At 42.3% G+C, this 17,464-nt stretch overlaps 1 protein-coding gene across 2 annotated transcripts in view; it reads right to left on the bottom strand.

Moving 5' to 3' along the window:
- Window positions 1-275: 275 nt before the first annotated feature.
- LOC124289261 (chitin-binding domain protein cbd-1-like) overlaps window positions 276-17,464 on the bottom strand; it is a 48,579-nt gene continuing 31,390 nt past the window's right edge. Inside the window, exons 1-4 of one of the 2 annotated variants that reach the window (XM_046725868.1) lie at window positions 5,529-5,742; window positions 4,240-4,384; window positions 2,625-2,764; window positions 276-429 (exon numbers count right to left, since the gene is read on the bottom strand). In XM_046725868.1, the coding sequence (XP_046581824.1) occupies window positions 332-429; window positions 2,625-2,764; window positions 4,240-4,384; window positions 5,529-5,727 (582 nt within the window). In that variant the 5' untranslated portion in view covers window positions 5,728-5,742 and the 3' untranslated portion in view covers window positions 276-331. Of the gene's footprint in view, window positions 430-2,624; window positions 2,765-4,239; window positions 4,385-5,528; window positions 5,743-17,464 lie in introns of those variants that run through there. The other variant, XM_046725869.1, reaches the window with a different exon arrangement.

The following is a 17,464-nucleotide window of genomic DNA, read 5'->3' as shown; positions in this document are numbered from 1 at the left end:
CACACACACACACACACTCATGCACTCATGCACTCATGCACTCATGCACACATGCACACATGCACACATACACACATACACACATACATACATACATACATACATACATACATACATACATACATACATACATACATACATACATACATACATACATACATACATACATACATACATACATACATACATACATACATACATACATACATACATACAAGACGCCATCCCACCAAGACATCGCATCCAGTTGGCTGCATGATCTCCAACTATAGGAAGATGTTGATATCTAACGCTTTATTGCCATAATCGTGCTCATGGGGAGGACAGCCGATTAACCTCTAGCTGGAGTTGACAGTCCTTTTGTTCCACATGGAGGTAGGGTGTCGTTCGGCCAATCACATGACTGCAGCGCCTCATTGAAGACAGTTCCTGCACATAACAAGGGAGGTAATCATTTCGAACGTAACCGAGGATTTTCTATCTATGATATCAATATATGTGCATCATCTGAAGCATGTTTTAGTAGTACGTGAGTAGAGATGTCGTTGCTGGTGTTGCACAACCATTGTTGTTATTCTTCTTGTTGTTGTTGTTGTTGATTACCTTGTTTCAAATTACCCCTCCCCCTCAATATAATGTAAGAATTTGGTTAATGTTAACCACGGGAAAGCCCACTGGCTACATATCTCCAGTATAATTCGTCTTCATGCGACTAGAAACCAACGTCATCACACACATCTTAAATTTCCCCATATCACACAATTACTCTCAGCTTCATCATCAGCCTATCCTCATCCTAAGCTTCAAACACACCACACATTTCGCTTTGTTCCATCCTTATCCTAAGGTACACCTTGTTCCGTCCTTATACGTATCTTCACTTTGTCCCATCCTAATGCTTACCTTCGCCATGACCCATCCTTATCCTAAGGTACACCTTGTTCCTTCCTTAAACGTACTTTCACTTTGTCCCATCCTAATGCTTAACTTCGCCATGACCTATCCTTATCCTAAGGTACAACGTGTTCCGTCCTTATACGTATCTTCACTTTGTCCCATCCTAATGCTTACCTTCACCATGACCCATCCTTATCCTAAGGTACACCTTGTTCCGTCCTTAAACGTACTTTCACTTTGTCCCATCCTAATGCTTAACTTTGCTTTGACCCATCCTTATCCTAAGGTACACCTTTTTCCTTCCTTAAACGTACTTTCACTTTGTCCCATCATAATGCTTAACTTCGCCATGACCCATCCTTATCCTAAGGTGTACCTTGTTCCGTCCTTATACGTATCTTCACTTTGTCCCATCCTCATGCTTACCTTCGCCATGACCCATCCTTATCCTAAGGTGTACCTTGTTCCGTCCTTATACGTACTTTCACTTTGTCCAATCCTAATGCTTAACTTCGCTTTGTCCCATCTTTATCCTAAGCTTTAACATAAGCCCATTCTTGGCCAATATTTGCACCTCAACCCATCGTTATCCAAAGCTTCACCTTGTCTCTTCCTTATCCTTATCTTTACCTTGTCCCCTCCGTATACTTCAATATGTGCCAGCTTTATACTTAACGTCAACGCTATCCCATTTTGCAGCTATAATCACCTTATCCATCACTTTATCTTATCCCATCTAATTACTTTTCTTCACCTCTTCCCATCCTTCACCTTATGCCATCCTTACCCTATACTTTACCCTTCACCTTATGCCATTCTTACCCTATACTTTACCCTTCACCTTATGCCATCCTTACCCTATACTTTACCCTTCACCTTATGCCACCCTTACCCTATACTTTACCCTTCACCTTATGCCACCCTTACCCTATACTTTACCCTTCACCTTATACCATCCTTACCCTATACTTTACCCTTCACCTTATGCCATCCTTACCCTATACTTTACCCTTTTCAATTTATCTTATTCCATCGTTATCGAAAACGTTTTCTTATTCATCTATATACATCTCTTCACCTTTCCCATCATTACCATTAATTTCAATTAAATGTCATCCTTACCCTGTACTTACCCTGTAGTTTACCTTATCCCAACATTATCCATATTTCCATCCTTACCCCGTAATTTCCATCGAACGTATAACGCGTCATCCCCATCAGGTTTCTAATCCACCCCAACTCAAACCACCTCGTTCCTCGACTCCACCCGTGCTCTCCACCATCCACGGTTGGATAGCCTTGTGGTTAAAGCGTTCGCTCGTCAAGCCGAAAACCTAGGTTCGATTTCCCACATTGGTAAAATGTGTGAAGCCCATTTCTGGTGTTCCCCCGCCGTGATATTGCTGTACAAAATAAGTGACCCCCCTGCATGTCATGTACAAAATCAATGACCCCCCCTTCCCTTCTCATAATTTCTAAGCATAATTTTAAACATATTTATATGTACAGGATTGCTGACACACACACACACACACACACACACACACACCCTCCTAGTACGTGTGTACAAAATTGATAACCACCAACCCCCTTCTAGCTCCCCAGAACAAAATGGGTGACCCCCTTAAAATCATTATCATCACCCTAGCCATAAGTTATGAACGGTCCCTAAAAGCGGCGTAAAACGAAACTCACTCACTCACTCCATCATCCATGACGTCACTCACCTCCGGGGCAGTAGTTGTGGCCAAAGAATGTTCCACCGTAGCAGGTGAAGTAGGTACTGCAAATTGGATCATGGTACTTCCCGTCACTCAGGACAGAACAGTTCTTGATCTGTGAGCAGAGATTCGACAGCCTGCTGGGACTGGAGACAGGAAAAAAATCACGTTTTCAGACAAGACCAGTTTTTTATGGAAAAAGCAATGACAAGCAGTGTGCGAAATAGTTTACAAAATTAGTTTGCCAGTCGGGTTAGCTATGCCTTAAAGTTACTAGCCCAAAAAATAATTCACTAGCCCGAAATGTGAATGCAGAAACTAAGCAAAAAATACAAAAAGTTAAAATACCATCATTTATCAAGTCATAATCTAAAATGCATTATAACTAAACAAGTCGGAGAGAGTGATATATTTAAAAAATGACCCCATAAAAGTGCATTCGCCAGTCGGGCCAGTGACTTGGAGATTTACTGGCCCATCTGGATTTTTACTAGACACGTGCTTGTAGGCCATTGGCTATTTCGCACACTGATGACAAGAGATACATTTGGTATACATTTGGTCTGACTCAAAACAGTCAGACTCAAATACATGTAATATGCTACCATATGCACGGCCGCTGAGATTCTTCAGCGTGTGGGGACTGGAGACAGGAAAAAAGTCACGTTTTCAGACAAGACCAGTTTTGTATTGGGAAAAAGCAATGACAAGCAGTGTGCTAAATAGTTTGCCAGTCGGGCTAGCTATGCCCTAAAGTTACTAGCCCACAAAATAATTCACTAGCCCGAAATGTGAATGTGTCTGTCATAAACGAAGACTTCTAAGGGGCAGGAAGAACAGATGTGGATCATCTCTTGACCATGTTTATTGAAGTCAAAGAAATGACTGATATTTCTAAAGGAATTCATCTGTTTTCTATGTGTAGCCACGAACCTCTCCAATTAGCGCTGAGTGAACGGGTGAGTTTAGTTTTACGCCGCGCTCAACAATATTCCAGCTATATGGCGGTGGTCTTTAAATAATCGAGTCTGGACCAGGCAATCCTGTGATCAACAGCATGAGCATCGATCTACGCAATTGAGAACGGGATGACATGTGAAAACCAAGTCAGAGAGCCTGACAACCCCATGCCACTAGTCGCCTCTTACGACAAGCATGGTCATGAAGACCAATTCTAACCTGGATCTTCACGGGTAAATTATCGCTGTATTAATGACAACAGACCGAATACTCCTGGGCGTGAGGAATGGTACCTCCAGGTTTGATTGGAGGAACAAACGCTAGAGCATCTTTGTACCATATGCATAATTTGCATTCTTTTTTTAAAATCTGACCTATTCTATGTTAGATCACGAACATCTCGGATAACTCTCGATTAATCACAATAGAATGCATAACCCTTGATTAATCACAATAGAACGGATAACCCTCGATTAATCACAATAGAACGGATAACCCTCGATTAATCACAATAGAACGGATAACCCTCGATTAATCACAATAGAACGGATAACCCTCGATTAATCACAATAGAATGGATAATCAAGGGCGTGGTGGAAAGTACCCCCGGACTTGACATCACACATCAATAAAACATGTCATCAGTAAAACTATACTTTACTCGGCGCATTTCTTTGTTATATCGTCAAAGACCATGTTGCCTTGACATTCCGTTATCGTGGCAACTCCAGCATTACAAGTGACAAAGGCGCGACATCCCTTCTCGTGAACTCCATTACCCTCGGCGACGCAGTCTATCGCAAACGCTGCAACAAGCATTACGTTGCAGTGAATAAAATGAAACTGTGTATTATATGGAAGTCTTTTAGGGCCATTCGTTATTCAATACTTCTTCTTGAAGATTTCATGATGCTAAGGTCAAGTTTCAAGATGCATATTAAGTTGAAATTTCAAGGCAATAATTTTGAAATTTCAAGATAAGAATTTGTCCAAGATCATTATCTTAAATTTTCAAAATAATATGTTGAAATTGGGAGTTACGATCTTGAAATTTAAAGCTAATAAGTTGATATTTCAAGATAATATGTTATTTCAATATAAAAATAAAGAATCGAATGGCCCTAAAAGAATTCCGTAGCATTGAATATCACGAGAAGTTTAGTAGGCTTTTCACCAAGTCCTCGTGTACCATTCAAGATGGCCGGTCAACCACGATTCACAAGGATGTGTTTTAAAATGCTCTCGACATGACAATCGTTACCTGTAATGTATGAGTGGATGTCCGTGTATATTTCACGAACACGGGCGTGGGCAGTTATGAGGGCAGTATATCACATGATGCACGAAAAACCTGAGATCCCTCTTTTAAGGGTAGGCATCCAGCGGTCATTCCAAACGAAGTTATGGCATCCAGTTTTTCTGTACAGATCATTACCATTGATAGTTATAACGCGGATGTCACCCACGGAAAGGGATTTCAAAATATTCTTGAAGCACAGCAGTCTATAGATAGTTGTCGAGATATACATAAGGGGCCGGGGGGTACCAGATCCTCATGGTCCTGGGTTCGAATCTCAAATTCGCTTTGATTATGTTTCTAGGTTTGTCAACACCAAGGTCTTAGACTCACATAGAAGCAGTTAATGTTTGAACACCCTCTACGTAATAATTAATCTCCTCCGTGGTTTAGAAGATAGAGTGTCTGTTCGGAAGGTTGAAAGGGTTTGATCCCGAGCAGCGTTATACCAGAGGGCGGTACAAGAAGATGGCTTATGAAAGGTACAAGAATCAACTCTGATTGTACTGTCTCTATGTGAGGCATCACTCACTCACGCATCCACACGCACACACGCTCGCACACACACGCACTCACTCGCTCACACACTCGCTTACCCACACGCATACTCACTCGCTCACTCACTCACTCATTCACCCAACCCACTCACTCACCTGTCGGAAGGAGAGCTAGCAGCACCAGACAGAGCATGTTGAACCAGACGAAGGAGAATGGCGAACTGGTGGGAAGGACACAGACACTTATCTTTTGCCTAGACTTGCACTCGGTCGACTTTGTCACATGCTCAGTGTTATCGGAGGTCAGTGTGGTTCCGGCCGCAGATAGGATCAAGGTAGGACGCCCATGCACCATGATAAAACATAAAACAGTCCATGACGTAGACTGGTTTATCTGTCCTGAAGCGCTTGCGCATCTTGCCGCAAGTCAGGCTGCCATTTTCAGGAGGATTTCTTCCCGGTAGATTTACGACGTTACCCTCCCCTCACGCCGTGTTATGACGTCAAGGCAACAATGGCGAAAAGGTTACGATGCTGGTTTGGTTTTACAAACCAGTTTCAAACAAACCGCCCTGCAGTCATTTTCCAGCTGATTGACTGCGGTTCGTAATCTCCAGAAATATAATGTAAATCAGAAGATATATATGTCATTGGCCATTTTTTTGTATTTAGTGCTTGTCATACTATATGTGCGGTATATCCTGAACCAGACACCAAGCAGACTGTGCAAGAATCCACTGGAATAAAGTGTAGATCTAATCCACAGCATCGCCCACACTCATTCTTAACGCAATTCGGGGCGGTGGGGTATCCTGATGGTCAAAGCGTCCGCTCATCACACCGAAGACCCGGGTTCGATTCCCACATGGCTACAAAGAGTTAAACCCATTTCTGGTGTTCCCACCGTGATATTGCTGGAATGTTGCTTAAAGCGGCGAAAATCTAAAATTACTCACTCACTGACTAAAGAGACTAACCCAGTCTGCAGTCTGAGATGGGAAGAAGGTCAACTGTGTGAAACTTCCACGTCATGTTACAACTGCCATAGTGTCAGGATAACACGATGTTGCCAAACGACCTATGGAGGTCATTTGTCTTTTCAAAGTATCAAACATAAAATAACAAAAATATTTATTAGAACGACAAATTACAAATATCATCACCTCGTCATTGCATAATAAGTATCTACAGTGCAAGATCTCGATGACCTCGCTGGAAGATAAGGCATGTCCAAATTCTTTTGCAAGTAAATCTGTACTCTTATCTTATGTCTTCCCGTTATCGCAACACTGTCGTGTCTTTGAGCATGTACACAGATTAGAACTGGGCAGTGCTAACAAAAGAAGCCGAGACAGTCGAAAGTCTTCGTCCTAGTTAAACAATCCGAGGTAACTCTGAATATCATCAGTGTCTCGTCCCGCAAGGTGGTGCCACGTGGTTCGGCCAGTCGCAGGTCTTCAGGTCCTGGTTGTAGACGAGGCCTGAAGATAGGATGACAAAATTAGACCAGAGGTAAGCAGTGCAATATATCACTCAATTTTCGATAAGAGTCATCAGATACAAAAATGAAACATACAATTTTGTGGATGACAACTTCTTGTTTATTGCATAGCGCGACGTTGGGTACATTTAGCTTGATAACGAGGTAAGAATCTACATCAAACGTCGCTCTATGCAATAAACACGAACTTGTCATCTATAATGTATGTTTCATTTTTGACTCACCAACTTCTGGAATGCAGATCAATCAACTAGTCATCCGTTTACAATTCACACGCTTATAACGACCTGACGGATATAACGAACTGTTATTGGACCCAACCACGTGTATATTTTAGTCAAAATGCGTTGGCGAACTACAGTTGTACCGAACTAAATGTTTGGTCCCTCTGAGTTCGTTATCACTTTAGTTTACTATATGTCTTTCTATTCAAATATACATTTGACATAAGAGAATCTTTTTTGTTTATCACTGTAAGTATCCCTATTAAAGGTTGGACCCGTGAAAGCCCGGGTTAGAATGAATCGTCAGTAACCCATGCTTGTCAAAACCGGCGACTAACGGGATCGGGTGGTCAGGCTCGCTGACTTGGTTGACACATGTCATCGGTTCCCATTGCGCAAATCGATGCTCATGCTGTTAATCACTGGATTGTCTCGTCCAGACTTGATTCATTACAGACCGCCGCCATATAGCTGGAATATTGCTGAGTGAGGCTTTAAACTAAACTCACTCACTCACTCACTCTATCTAAATATACATTTGACATCTGAGAATCGTTTTGTTTATCACTGTAAGGTAAGTCTTCCTATTAAAGGTTGATTGCTGTAGATTACTTTGCGACGCAAATTACCTTTTTGTTTGAAAGGGGTATAATCTAGAAAATAGCATAACAGCATTGAGAAAAAGCGGTTATTGGCTTTGTGTGGGAATGTGCTTTCAAATAATGACTTATCGTAAGTCTTTAGGCATTATGACCAACCACGCGTGGTCAGAATCATGTGACACCCTGGCTGTACAGAGCTAGTGATCCAGTCCAGACCCAACTGGCAACTTCTTCGCTTTTGTCATTTCATATCATTCAAATTATATGTTATACTACAATTGCGCCTATAAATTTGCCTGAAGCCTGAATAAAGATGAGAGAAGCTAATTGTTTACGTCAACATATACAAAAATACCAAAACACCTTCTACAACAGAACTTTGTTAATGCGGATTAGGCGTAAAATAGACGAATGTACTGATTATATACTACTCACACTTTGCTAAGGATCACAAAAAATCACAATTTTACTTAAACGTAGGTTAAACATTTTAAATTGTATCCATTTAAAACTGGATAACTAATAATATGGTAACCCCTCTTTAGGCAAACATTCACTTTAATCTAACCTTCAGCACTTGATAAGCACGATGAGTAACCATAAAAATCATGCAAAAAATCACACAACACCTGTCAGTAGCAGGTATGGGATCCACAAGATGACATGACATACTGAAACCTAGGATCCATGCTTACAATAAGGTTAGATATTCAAACCAAATTTGACCACACATCATAGTTTTTTGTTGAAACCATGATTGTCCTTAGCAAAGTGTGAATAGTATAGATATAGAGCTATGTCCATATGTATGTGATAGTAATTGTCCGACGGTTTGGGATGGAATGGTACTGACGGAGTAGTATACAGAATGGGGGTTCTGTTACAGGCCAACTAAGAGCGTCATTATATGCCAATTCTGCTGCAAGCCCCAAGTATAAATTAGCGATTTCGAGCAGAGGCATCATTCGATGCACAGCCCAGACCCCCGACATTCGCCTTAGAAACTCCCCCCACAGTGGGGGGTTCTGTTACAGGCCAACTAAGCGTGTCATTATATGTCAATTCCGCTCCCAAGTATAAATTAACGATTTCGCCATCCGATGTACAGCCTAGACACCAGTGGTGGGCCTTAGAAACTCCCAACGCGTCAGTGGTTTATGAGCGTGTGCCCGTACGCGGCGATTCACCGTTTGGTATCCAAGGGCGACAGTGACGTCATGTTGAGGGTGATGCCGTAGATGTTGTGTTTGTCGCTTCTCAACACATTCATTCGGTGTTTGAACGTCTTATTACCAAGCATTGCTAAGCATTGCTAAGTATTTGCTAAGCATTGTTAGAAGTTTATGGGGAGGATTGGGATTCCTGGGAGAGGATTGGGATTCCCATATAGACATATAGGAAGTATGGGTATATATATGCCCAGGGAAAAAAACAAGATGCAAGAAATACGCTCCCTTCGCGGGGTGCTCCCAGTAAGCAAGGTCAAAAAGCGCTGCGGTATTGGGTCCACAAGACTCTACGACATATGGCGAGATCCGATCGAGGAAACCATACCGCCAGTCGAAGAAGAAGTTCCACCAGAAGTATCGTTGCCGGTCAACCAACTATTACCACTAAAGATGACTCGGGATAGATCGAAAGTAGCAATACCCGATAGTATGTTGCCAACCATCCAGGACTTCTACAACCACCTGGGGAACATGGAGACTCGTGCGTGGCAAACCACGAATATGTTGGTCGACGTCTTGTCTAGGCTGGACATCGACGATGACAACGAGGACGATTCCAACGAGGAAATAGAGGAGGAGGAACAAGAAGAGACCCATTTCGATATACAGAAGGTAGGGCAGATGGTGGAATCGACCCAAAGATGGGCCTAGGTTTGCAAGGAATTGAAGTATTTATTTCAGTCACAGTCCCATCACTGAGTCCACAGGGCTGGTCTAGTCAGCATGGTCCCGGCAGGGTCCAACAGCTGCAGGTAGAGGCAGGCAGAGGCGGGCAGAGAGTCCCTCTCAGCTGGCGGAAGTGTCGTCTGTGAGAGTCGGTTGGGATCTGCTCCTGAGAGTGGGGCCTGGCTCCTTTTTAACCAGCTTTTCCCCCTCTCTTAAACGTCATACTGGCCACAAACAATCTGACAGGTTGATCCAGCTAAGTCCACTAGAATAATCATCCTTGTCGCCAATGTCCAGTGTGGTATTTCACGTCAGTCTTCTTAACCCTTGTTTTTTACTTCTAGTGAGATATGGTCTCCTACTTGTCATACACAGGTCAGTCTGGAGGGGACAGTGGGCAGTACACCGGTCACGCTGGATTAGTGTCCGATGCATCTGATCCTGCTTCTACCCACCACATGAATCACTTCCCTCGTTAGTGTTTGGTGTGACATTTTTTTAAGGTGTTCTAAAGACCCTGTCTTGACATTTTAGTGAAATATAGTTTCCCAGCCAGACACGCACCAGTCAGCTAGGTGGCAGGGGATAGTGCGTCTGTCTCACTGGATTAGTGTCATGGGCCAACACAGCGGCATGCGACCTATTGTGTTACATTCGCCCCTCTTTACTTCGAAATTTTTCGCAGGAAAAATTTCATTTTCTTCTAATATGGTTATATAGTCCTTGCATTGTGTTTCACCATATACTGTTGCTACAGTCCACCATAGTACACAGATGGAAAATTATAGTTTCCTTGAAAGGGTTGGTAACATTTTACACAGTTCACTCACATTCCCACAGTTTCAACACACTGGGGAATTTAACCGAACATTGGTCGTTCATGAGTTAGTCCTTGGACATCCCGTCGGGACACAACACAGTCTGGATCACGTCGCCGCCGTTGTTCCCGGATGGTGATTATCCAGTCACGTCCAGACTTGGGTAGAGTTGTCGCACTACCGTTGATGTTCCCGTTCCGTCCACCCTTCCAGGCACGAGTGGTGCAGAGGCTATTCCCTCCCTGTCGGTGGTAACCGCACCTTCCGTTTCAACAGGCACCAACTCGAACTCGGAAGCAACATGGGTGTGTTTTCCCCTCCTAATTCTTTTGGCAAGCCAGGGTTTGATAAATTTTGAAAAGTCAGTAACCGACACTATTATCAATGTAACTGATAATGCCACCATAACAAAGGTCCATAAGTAGTTCCCAGTCTCCATTTCCTCAATCGTATCCATTGACTCTAATTGTTCAATTAAGTGATCCATTGGAATTTTATCGAGATATCTTAGTTTCTTTGGTAATCTAGCCTTTTTGACATCAAACGTTTTTCTTTGTAAGGGTTCGAAAAGGAGCATTTGCGTTATATTCAGCCTATAGATCAGTTTTAGAAATTTGTCCTCAAAACTATATCTGCTCTCATTTTGGTAATAGGGCAACAGAGTCAAATAGTCATTCGACGCAGAGCATGACTCTTTGAACCTTATTACACCTAATGGAGGGCGCACTGTTAGGGCACTAAGTCGTTTGACGTCACTTTCACAAACTATTGTTAAATCTAATCTTTCCCGTGTTGCTATGACCCACTGCCCAGTAGTCAGATATTCAGCCAAAGGTAAAAAAAGTCTGAGGCATTACTTCTGTTCTACAGAACTTTTTTACTTTCTGTTCATTTTTTCATAAAGAGAGAGACTATACATAACTGACTGAAATTTATGGGATATGCAGGACTTTGAATTTGACAGTAACCGACCAAACTTGCAGTACACCCATGTTTTTCTGTGTCTTTCAGCAACATGTACTTGGTACGCTTGGTATTAACTGCTATTAAACTAGCCTCTAACTTGCATTTAGCTATCAAATAATGGAGACTATTGGCAGGGTTGTCAATTTCATTGGCCAGGATAGGAACAGGTAGGTTATGTGCTTGATATATCTCAACATGACCATCTAAATCTAAGAGAGGGAGAGAGACAACTACGACTATCTTGTTGTCATAAAGTAACGTGGTACGTTTAAGAGTCCTATAGAAATCCCATAACTCGTTTTTGGGGTCACCCGCTAACTTGAACCTTGGGGGTAGATGAATCTTTACCTCCCGTAATATAGTTAGTAACGGCGTGGGAGTTATTGTGCTAGGTGACATATGGCCCAGAGATAGCACATTCAATTGTAAATGAAGGTGTTCCAAATAGTTTGTAAGGGTTTCTATCGTTTGTCTTAGTTCCTCTATTACTAGTTCTATTTGTAAATAAGTCTTTACAGCCCACTCCATGTTATCAATGCGTACTTGAAAATGGTTGGTAACATTCTGGATCGTGTTGTCGATTTGTTGTAAGCTATCTACGATTTTGTTAATGGCATGTCTATTTTCTCCGATTTGGACTCTGGATACATTCAGAATAGTTAACCCTTCCTGTACTACGTGTGCTAAACGAGCTTGGTTAGTAGCTAAATTATGTACATTTCTTTTGACACTTTCAAAGTCTTCATCTGAAACGGTGCCAAAAAGGAAACTTAATGCTTTGCCAACAAAGGGTAAGAGCGACCTTTTAGGCCTTGACAGGTGATGATATTCTAAGAAATTTTCATGAAGATTAAGTTTAAGTTATTTATCTCCTGATCTAGTTTCACGAACATGCTTTCTATTCCAGAATAAGTAGCACTATAGTTCTTGTTAATTACCTTATGGATAATCAATGCCACATCATTGATGTCAGTCTGAAATTTGGTTAAATACGAGTGGTAAGGTTTTAAGTCTATAACAAAGGTGACTAACCACTTAGACCTGGTGGTCGTTACGTCATTCAACTTCTGGAATATGATGTTTTCGAACATCATGGTACCACTGGCTAAACCCACATATACTAAAAGAATTAGGACAACCATAGCGTTTTCTGAAAACCGGATGATAACGGATTGATATATATCCCACTACATATATTCATTATTAGGCAAACTATTATCAACAGTCAGAATAAGTCTTTCATATATACAAAGGCACCTAGGTCAGCAGTCTTAAGAAATCGTCCAGTAAACAAATGTATCTATGTATATATATATATATAACATTGACATTATATACATTGCGGTCGTAGCTGTCCACACTATTGCGAAGTCTTACGATAGTTGGACTACTGCTTCTAGTAACTTCCTGACTTGGTTACCATGCTGAGGCTTTTTATCTGTTTCATCACCTTTAGCTGTGACAGGGTTGCAGCTAAAGACGTTTACTACATCTTCGTGATAAGATTGTGAATTATCAGAACCTTGGTCAGAGCCACTATCTTCAGCTATTAGCTGTTTCTGTTCTCACCTTCTGCTTCTTAACCTTTTAACGACCTCAGCCAGGGGGATGTTATCCTCATCCTCAGGGTCTGATCTTTCCTGGCGGTATTGTCTGGCAATTCTAGCTAACGGATCCCCTGTCTTAGCATCTGAACTTTCTGAACTCGATTCAGATGAGGGAGGAACAACTTAGGCAGTCTTCCTCTTAGGACGGCCACCGATATCCTTTGAGATGTCCCATTCATCTATTTCAGCTACTCTAAGGTGCTCTGCATGGGCTTTTGTGGTTGATCCATCAAGCTGTCATCGGATTATATAGGTGACAGGAGAGGTCTGACCTATGACCCTGAAAAATGGCTTCCATTTGTTTTGTAGTTTGCTTTTTCTCTGGTGGAGCCTGTAGAAAACTGGGTCTCCTATCTTTATTTTGTTTGGCTTCCTATTCCTGTCAGCATACTTTTTCTGTCGGTGCTTAGCCTTCTTCATATTCCTATGTACCATCATGAAGTATTTATTTTGCTGTTGTAACCCGATCTTGTGTTCATCTTCTCCAGTGTACTTTCTTCTTGGATTGAGTAGGTTATCAATAGGTAACACGACATCTCGGTTATACAACAAGAAGAAGGGTGAGAATTTCAATGATTTGCAGATGTTGAACCTTATGGCCGCCAATGTCTGGTTAAGGTACAAGTCCCAGCTGGTCAAGTCGTCGTCCAGTTTCTTAGCGAGTACATCGTGTAGGGTTCGATGGAATCGCTCAACTCGGCTGTTGCCCTGTGGATGATAGTACGAGATTTTCACATGATTTATCCCGAGTGCCTCCAGAGATTCCCTAACTACCCTGTTTACGTTTTCCATGCCATTGTCAGTGACAATCTGAAGTGGGGCACCAAATCGTGGAAAGATCTCCTCGATTAGTAAGTGGGCAACGGTTTCTGCTGTTTTGTCTGGGACGGGAAATGCTTCGGGGCAAACCTCTGAAATGATCCACAAAGCTAATGATATACTTGTTTCCAGACAAGGAAGTAGGGTATGGGCCAGAAAGGTCCATGCTAACCTTGGCAAATGGGTAGGGTGGCATATCAGTATCTTGTAGTGGTGGCTTCTGTGCTTTCATCATACAGGCTTGACAGGTGAGGCACCTTGTGATGTAGCTATACAGCTTTTTGTAGAGGTTTGGCCAATAATATTTGGTCTTAATCGCCTCAAATGTCTTGTCAATTCCCATATGCCCATTCTCATCATGGTATTGTGTCACTACATCTTGTTGAAGATGCTCAGGCACATATAATCTTGGAGCTGGTTCATCATCCGCATTACTCATAAAATAGAGTAACCCACCTATAAGTAGAAACCTTCTAAATGATGACTCGTCTCCACTACACTTTTCCAGCTTGACCTTAATGTCTTGGATGTTCTTGTCCTTCAGTTGTTCTGAGCTCATGTCTAGCCCCAGTCTGCACGTTTTGGGAACTTCAGGGGTCTCGCTTTGTTGAGGTTCACAGCTTAAGGACATTAATTTCAAGGGCATTGCTTGGGCCATCTAGTACAATTTCCTCCCCTGGATTGGTATCAACCCCCGGGTTGGTCGGTACTCTTGACAGGAGATCAGCACATGTATTGGTTGTTCCTGCAATGTACTCAATTTCACAGTTGTAGCCTGCAATTCCAAGTGCCCAAAGCTGTACCTTCTTATTTTGCATCGGCGTCTCCAGCAGGTACTTCAGAGGTTTATGGTCCGTTCGGATGACAAATTTGGCATTATGCAGATAATGGTCAAGTTTTTGTAAGGCATAATGGATGGCATATGCTTCTTTTTCAATCGTTGACCATCGTGATTCAGTATCTGTCAACTTGTGTGATAGGAAATGGATTGGTTTCTCAACTTCCGGAGATTTACTGTCGTCATAATGTAGTTGTGCTAGGCAGGCACCCACGCAGCTATCGCTGGCATCAGTGTAAAGTACATATGGCCTGCTTGGATCTGGATACATTAGCAGGGGCACCACGGTGAGACTCCTTTTCAGGAACTGAAAGGCCTGTTCACATTCTTCTGTCCAAGCAAATCGGGCATACTTCTTGGTCAGTTTCACAATTGGCTCAGCTATTTTTGAGAAGTTTGGTATAAACCTCCTATAATAACTACACATACAAACAAAGCTGCGGACTTCTCGAACCGAGGCAGGGGCCTCCATAGAGCGGATCGCCTCAGCCCTTTTCTCATCGGGCTTGATGCCATCCTGATTGATGATGAACCTCAAATAGTTGGTTTCCTTTTGCATTAATGAGCATTTTGACAGTTTTAATTTTAAAGGATCGCCGGATCATGTCAAAGACCAATTGAATGTGTTTCAGATGTTCTTCCTTGGTTTTAGAGAAGATCAGGACATCATCAAGGTAGGCAATGGCAAAAGCCTCAAGATCCTCTAAAACGACATTCATTAGTTCCGTAAAGACTGACGGGGCATTGCATAAGCCAAATGGCATTACTGAAAACTCGAAAAGTCCCTGATGGCAGGCAAATGCGGTTTTCCCTTTGTCTTTGTCATCCATCAACACCTGCCAATATCCAGACTTTAAGTCCAGGGTTGTAAAGTATTTAGAATCGCCTAATTTGGTTAGGATGTCATCGATCAGAGGTAGTGGGGTCGAAATTGGACGGCTGATTCGGTTCAGTGCACGGAAGTCGATACAAAATCTTTGCTGCCGTCTTTTGTTATCAACAACTACAATTGGGAAGCTCCATGGTGACCTTGACCTCTTGTATTATTTTAGCTTCAAGCATCTCATTAATTGCCTTATTAACTACCTGACGTTTGTTTAACCGCGTTCTATAGGGCTTCATTCTAATCGGGGGATGATCACCAGTGTCTATTTTCATCTTCACTGTGTCTGTATGCCCTAAGTCCATGTCATTCTTTGCAAAAAGGTCTCGGTTACAGTTAACAATGTCATAAACACTACTCTTGTGTTCTGGTGGCACGTTAATGTCAACGTCCTTGTCATTCGGGATGCTGTCATTGTCCGGCAAGTCTGACATGTTGATTACGCTCTCTGAAGGAATGCTTTCCAATTTCCCCATGACACAACCTCGTCTTAATCTAATGGATTTGTTGGTATTATTTACTAGCATGACTGGGATATCCCTGTGTTTATTTATCTTGACAATGGCATTGCTAACCAGGATACACGGTTCTTTTGCTAAATAACCAGTATCAATAGCTGTCAGTTGATACACGCTATCAGCTTGCATGCCATCCCTATTCTTCACTTTACTTCTGAGAACATTTTTGCTTTGTGGTTTTATAGTTATGTCTTCTGCCAACCTAACCACAGAGGAAATGTGAATGTCTTCCTCCAAGGGGACATACGTTTTGCCTATCCTTAAACTACCGAGATCAAAGTAAAGCCTAACACCTGCCTTGGTCAACCAGTCATGGCCAAGGATCATGTTCCGGTTCATGTTCCGGACCACATAGAACGTGTGATTGAGAGTAACACCCCTAAGTTTGAAAGTCAGATTGACGCTGCCATCTACTTCCAGAGCATTACCATTAACTCCCTGCAGGGAAATCTTTTTCATATCAAGTTTGCAAAATCCCTTAATTAATTCAAATATTCTCCTATGTATTATAGATACTTCTGCTCCCGAATCTATTAAACATCTAACCTTTTGTTTACCAATCTTAACACTGCATGAATTTGGTCTCCCTGCCAGGTTAATTGAGTATTTTCTTTCGCCCTCTTCCCCAGTGGCTTCTTTGTGGAGAAGAGGTTTTAGTTTAAAGTTCTATCATTTGGGTTGCCAAAAGTCACTCTTCACCTATTCGGGCACTCTCTCTTGACATGTCCTGGTTGGTTGCACAACCAACACACTATTGGTTTGAGGGAATGGGGACGGCCTGTCCCTACCACTGCATGAATCCCCCGTCTCATTTGCAGCCCACTCTGACTAGTTTGAATGCTACAATCGCTAGCCCTATGCCCTGTTTGGTTGCATTTAAAACATCTCCTATGCCTCAGATGGTCTATGTCCATCGCTTCTTCTCTTCGTTCATTTAGGAATGCCCCTTCTCTACTGTTACTCGGGCTTCTATATCTACCACTTGACCTTCCCAACCTTAGTTCGAAACGAGCCCTAATGTTTTGTTCATGTGTGGCCGAGGTGACAGCTGTAGCCAAATTTGGCGGGTTTTCTCTCATTAATTTCTTTTGTAAGTAGTCGAAGGCAAGCCTATCTATAAAGAAACCCACAAGTTGCCTCTCTACTGCCATACTGTTGCCATCCGGGCCTAAACCTGCATATGCCTCCTCCACTAAATTTGGTAGGCGTTCAGCAAATAACTGTACGCTTTCACCATGTTTTTGCCGGAGGGATCGGAGTAACACAAAAGCATGTTGTGGATCGGTTATTTCTGCAAAACCGCCTTGCTAATTTTACTTTTAATTCTTCCCACGTTGCCTGCTCGTGGTCGTTCATAAACCTGTGTATAAAGTCACTGACGGCCCCTGCGCTAGTTTGGTAGGCTACGTCATTTTCTTCTG

The sequence above is a fragment of the Haliotis rubra genome, unplaced genomic scaffold (genome assembly GCF_003918875.1).
Source record: "Haliotis rubra isolate DU_JTF1 unplaced genomic scaffold, ASM391887v1 Scf438, whole genome shotgun sequence".
Lineage (NCBI taxonomy): Eukaryota > Metazoa > Mollusca > Gastropoda > Lepetellida > Haliotidae > Haliotis > Haliotis rubra.
This window is presented reverse-complemented; position numbering and strand designations above follow the sequence as displayed.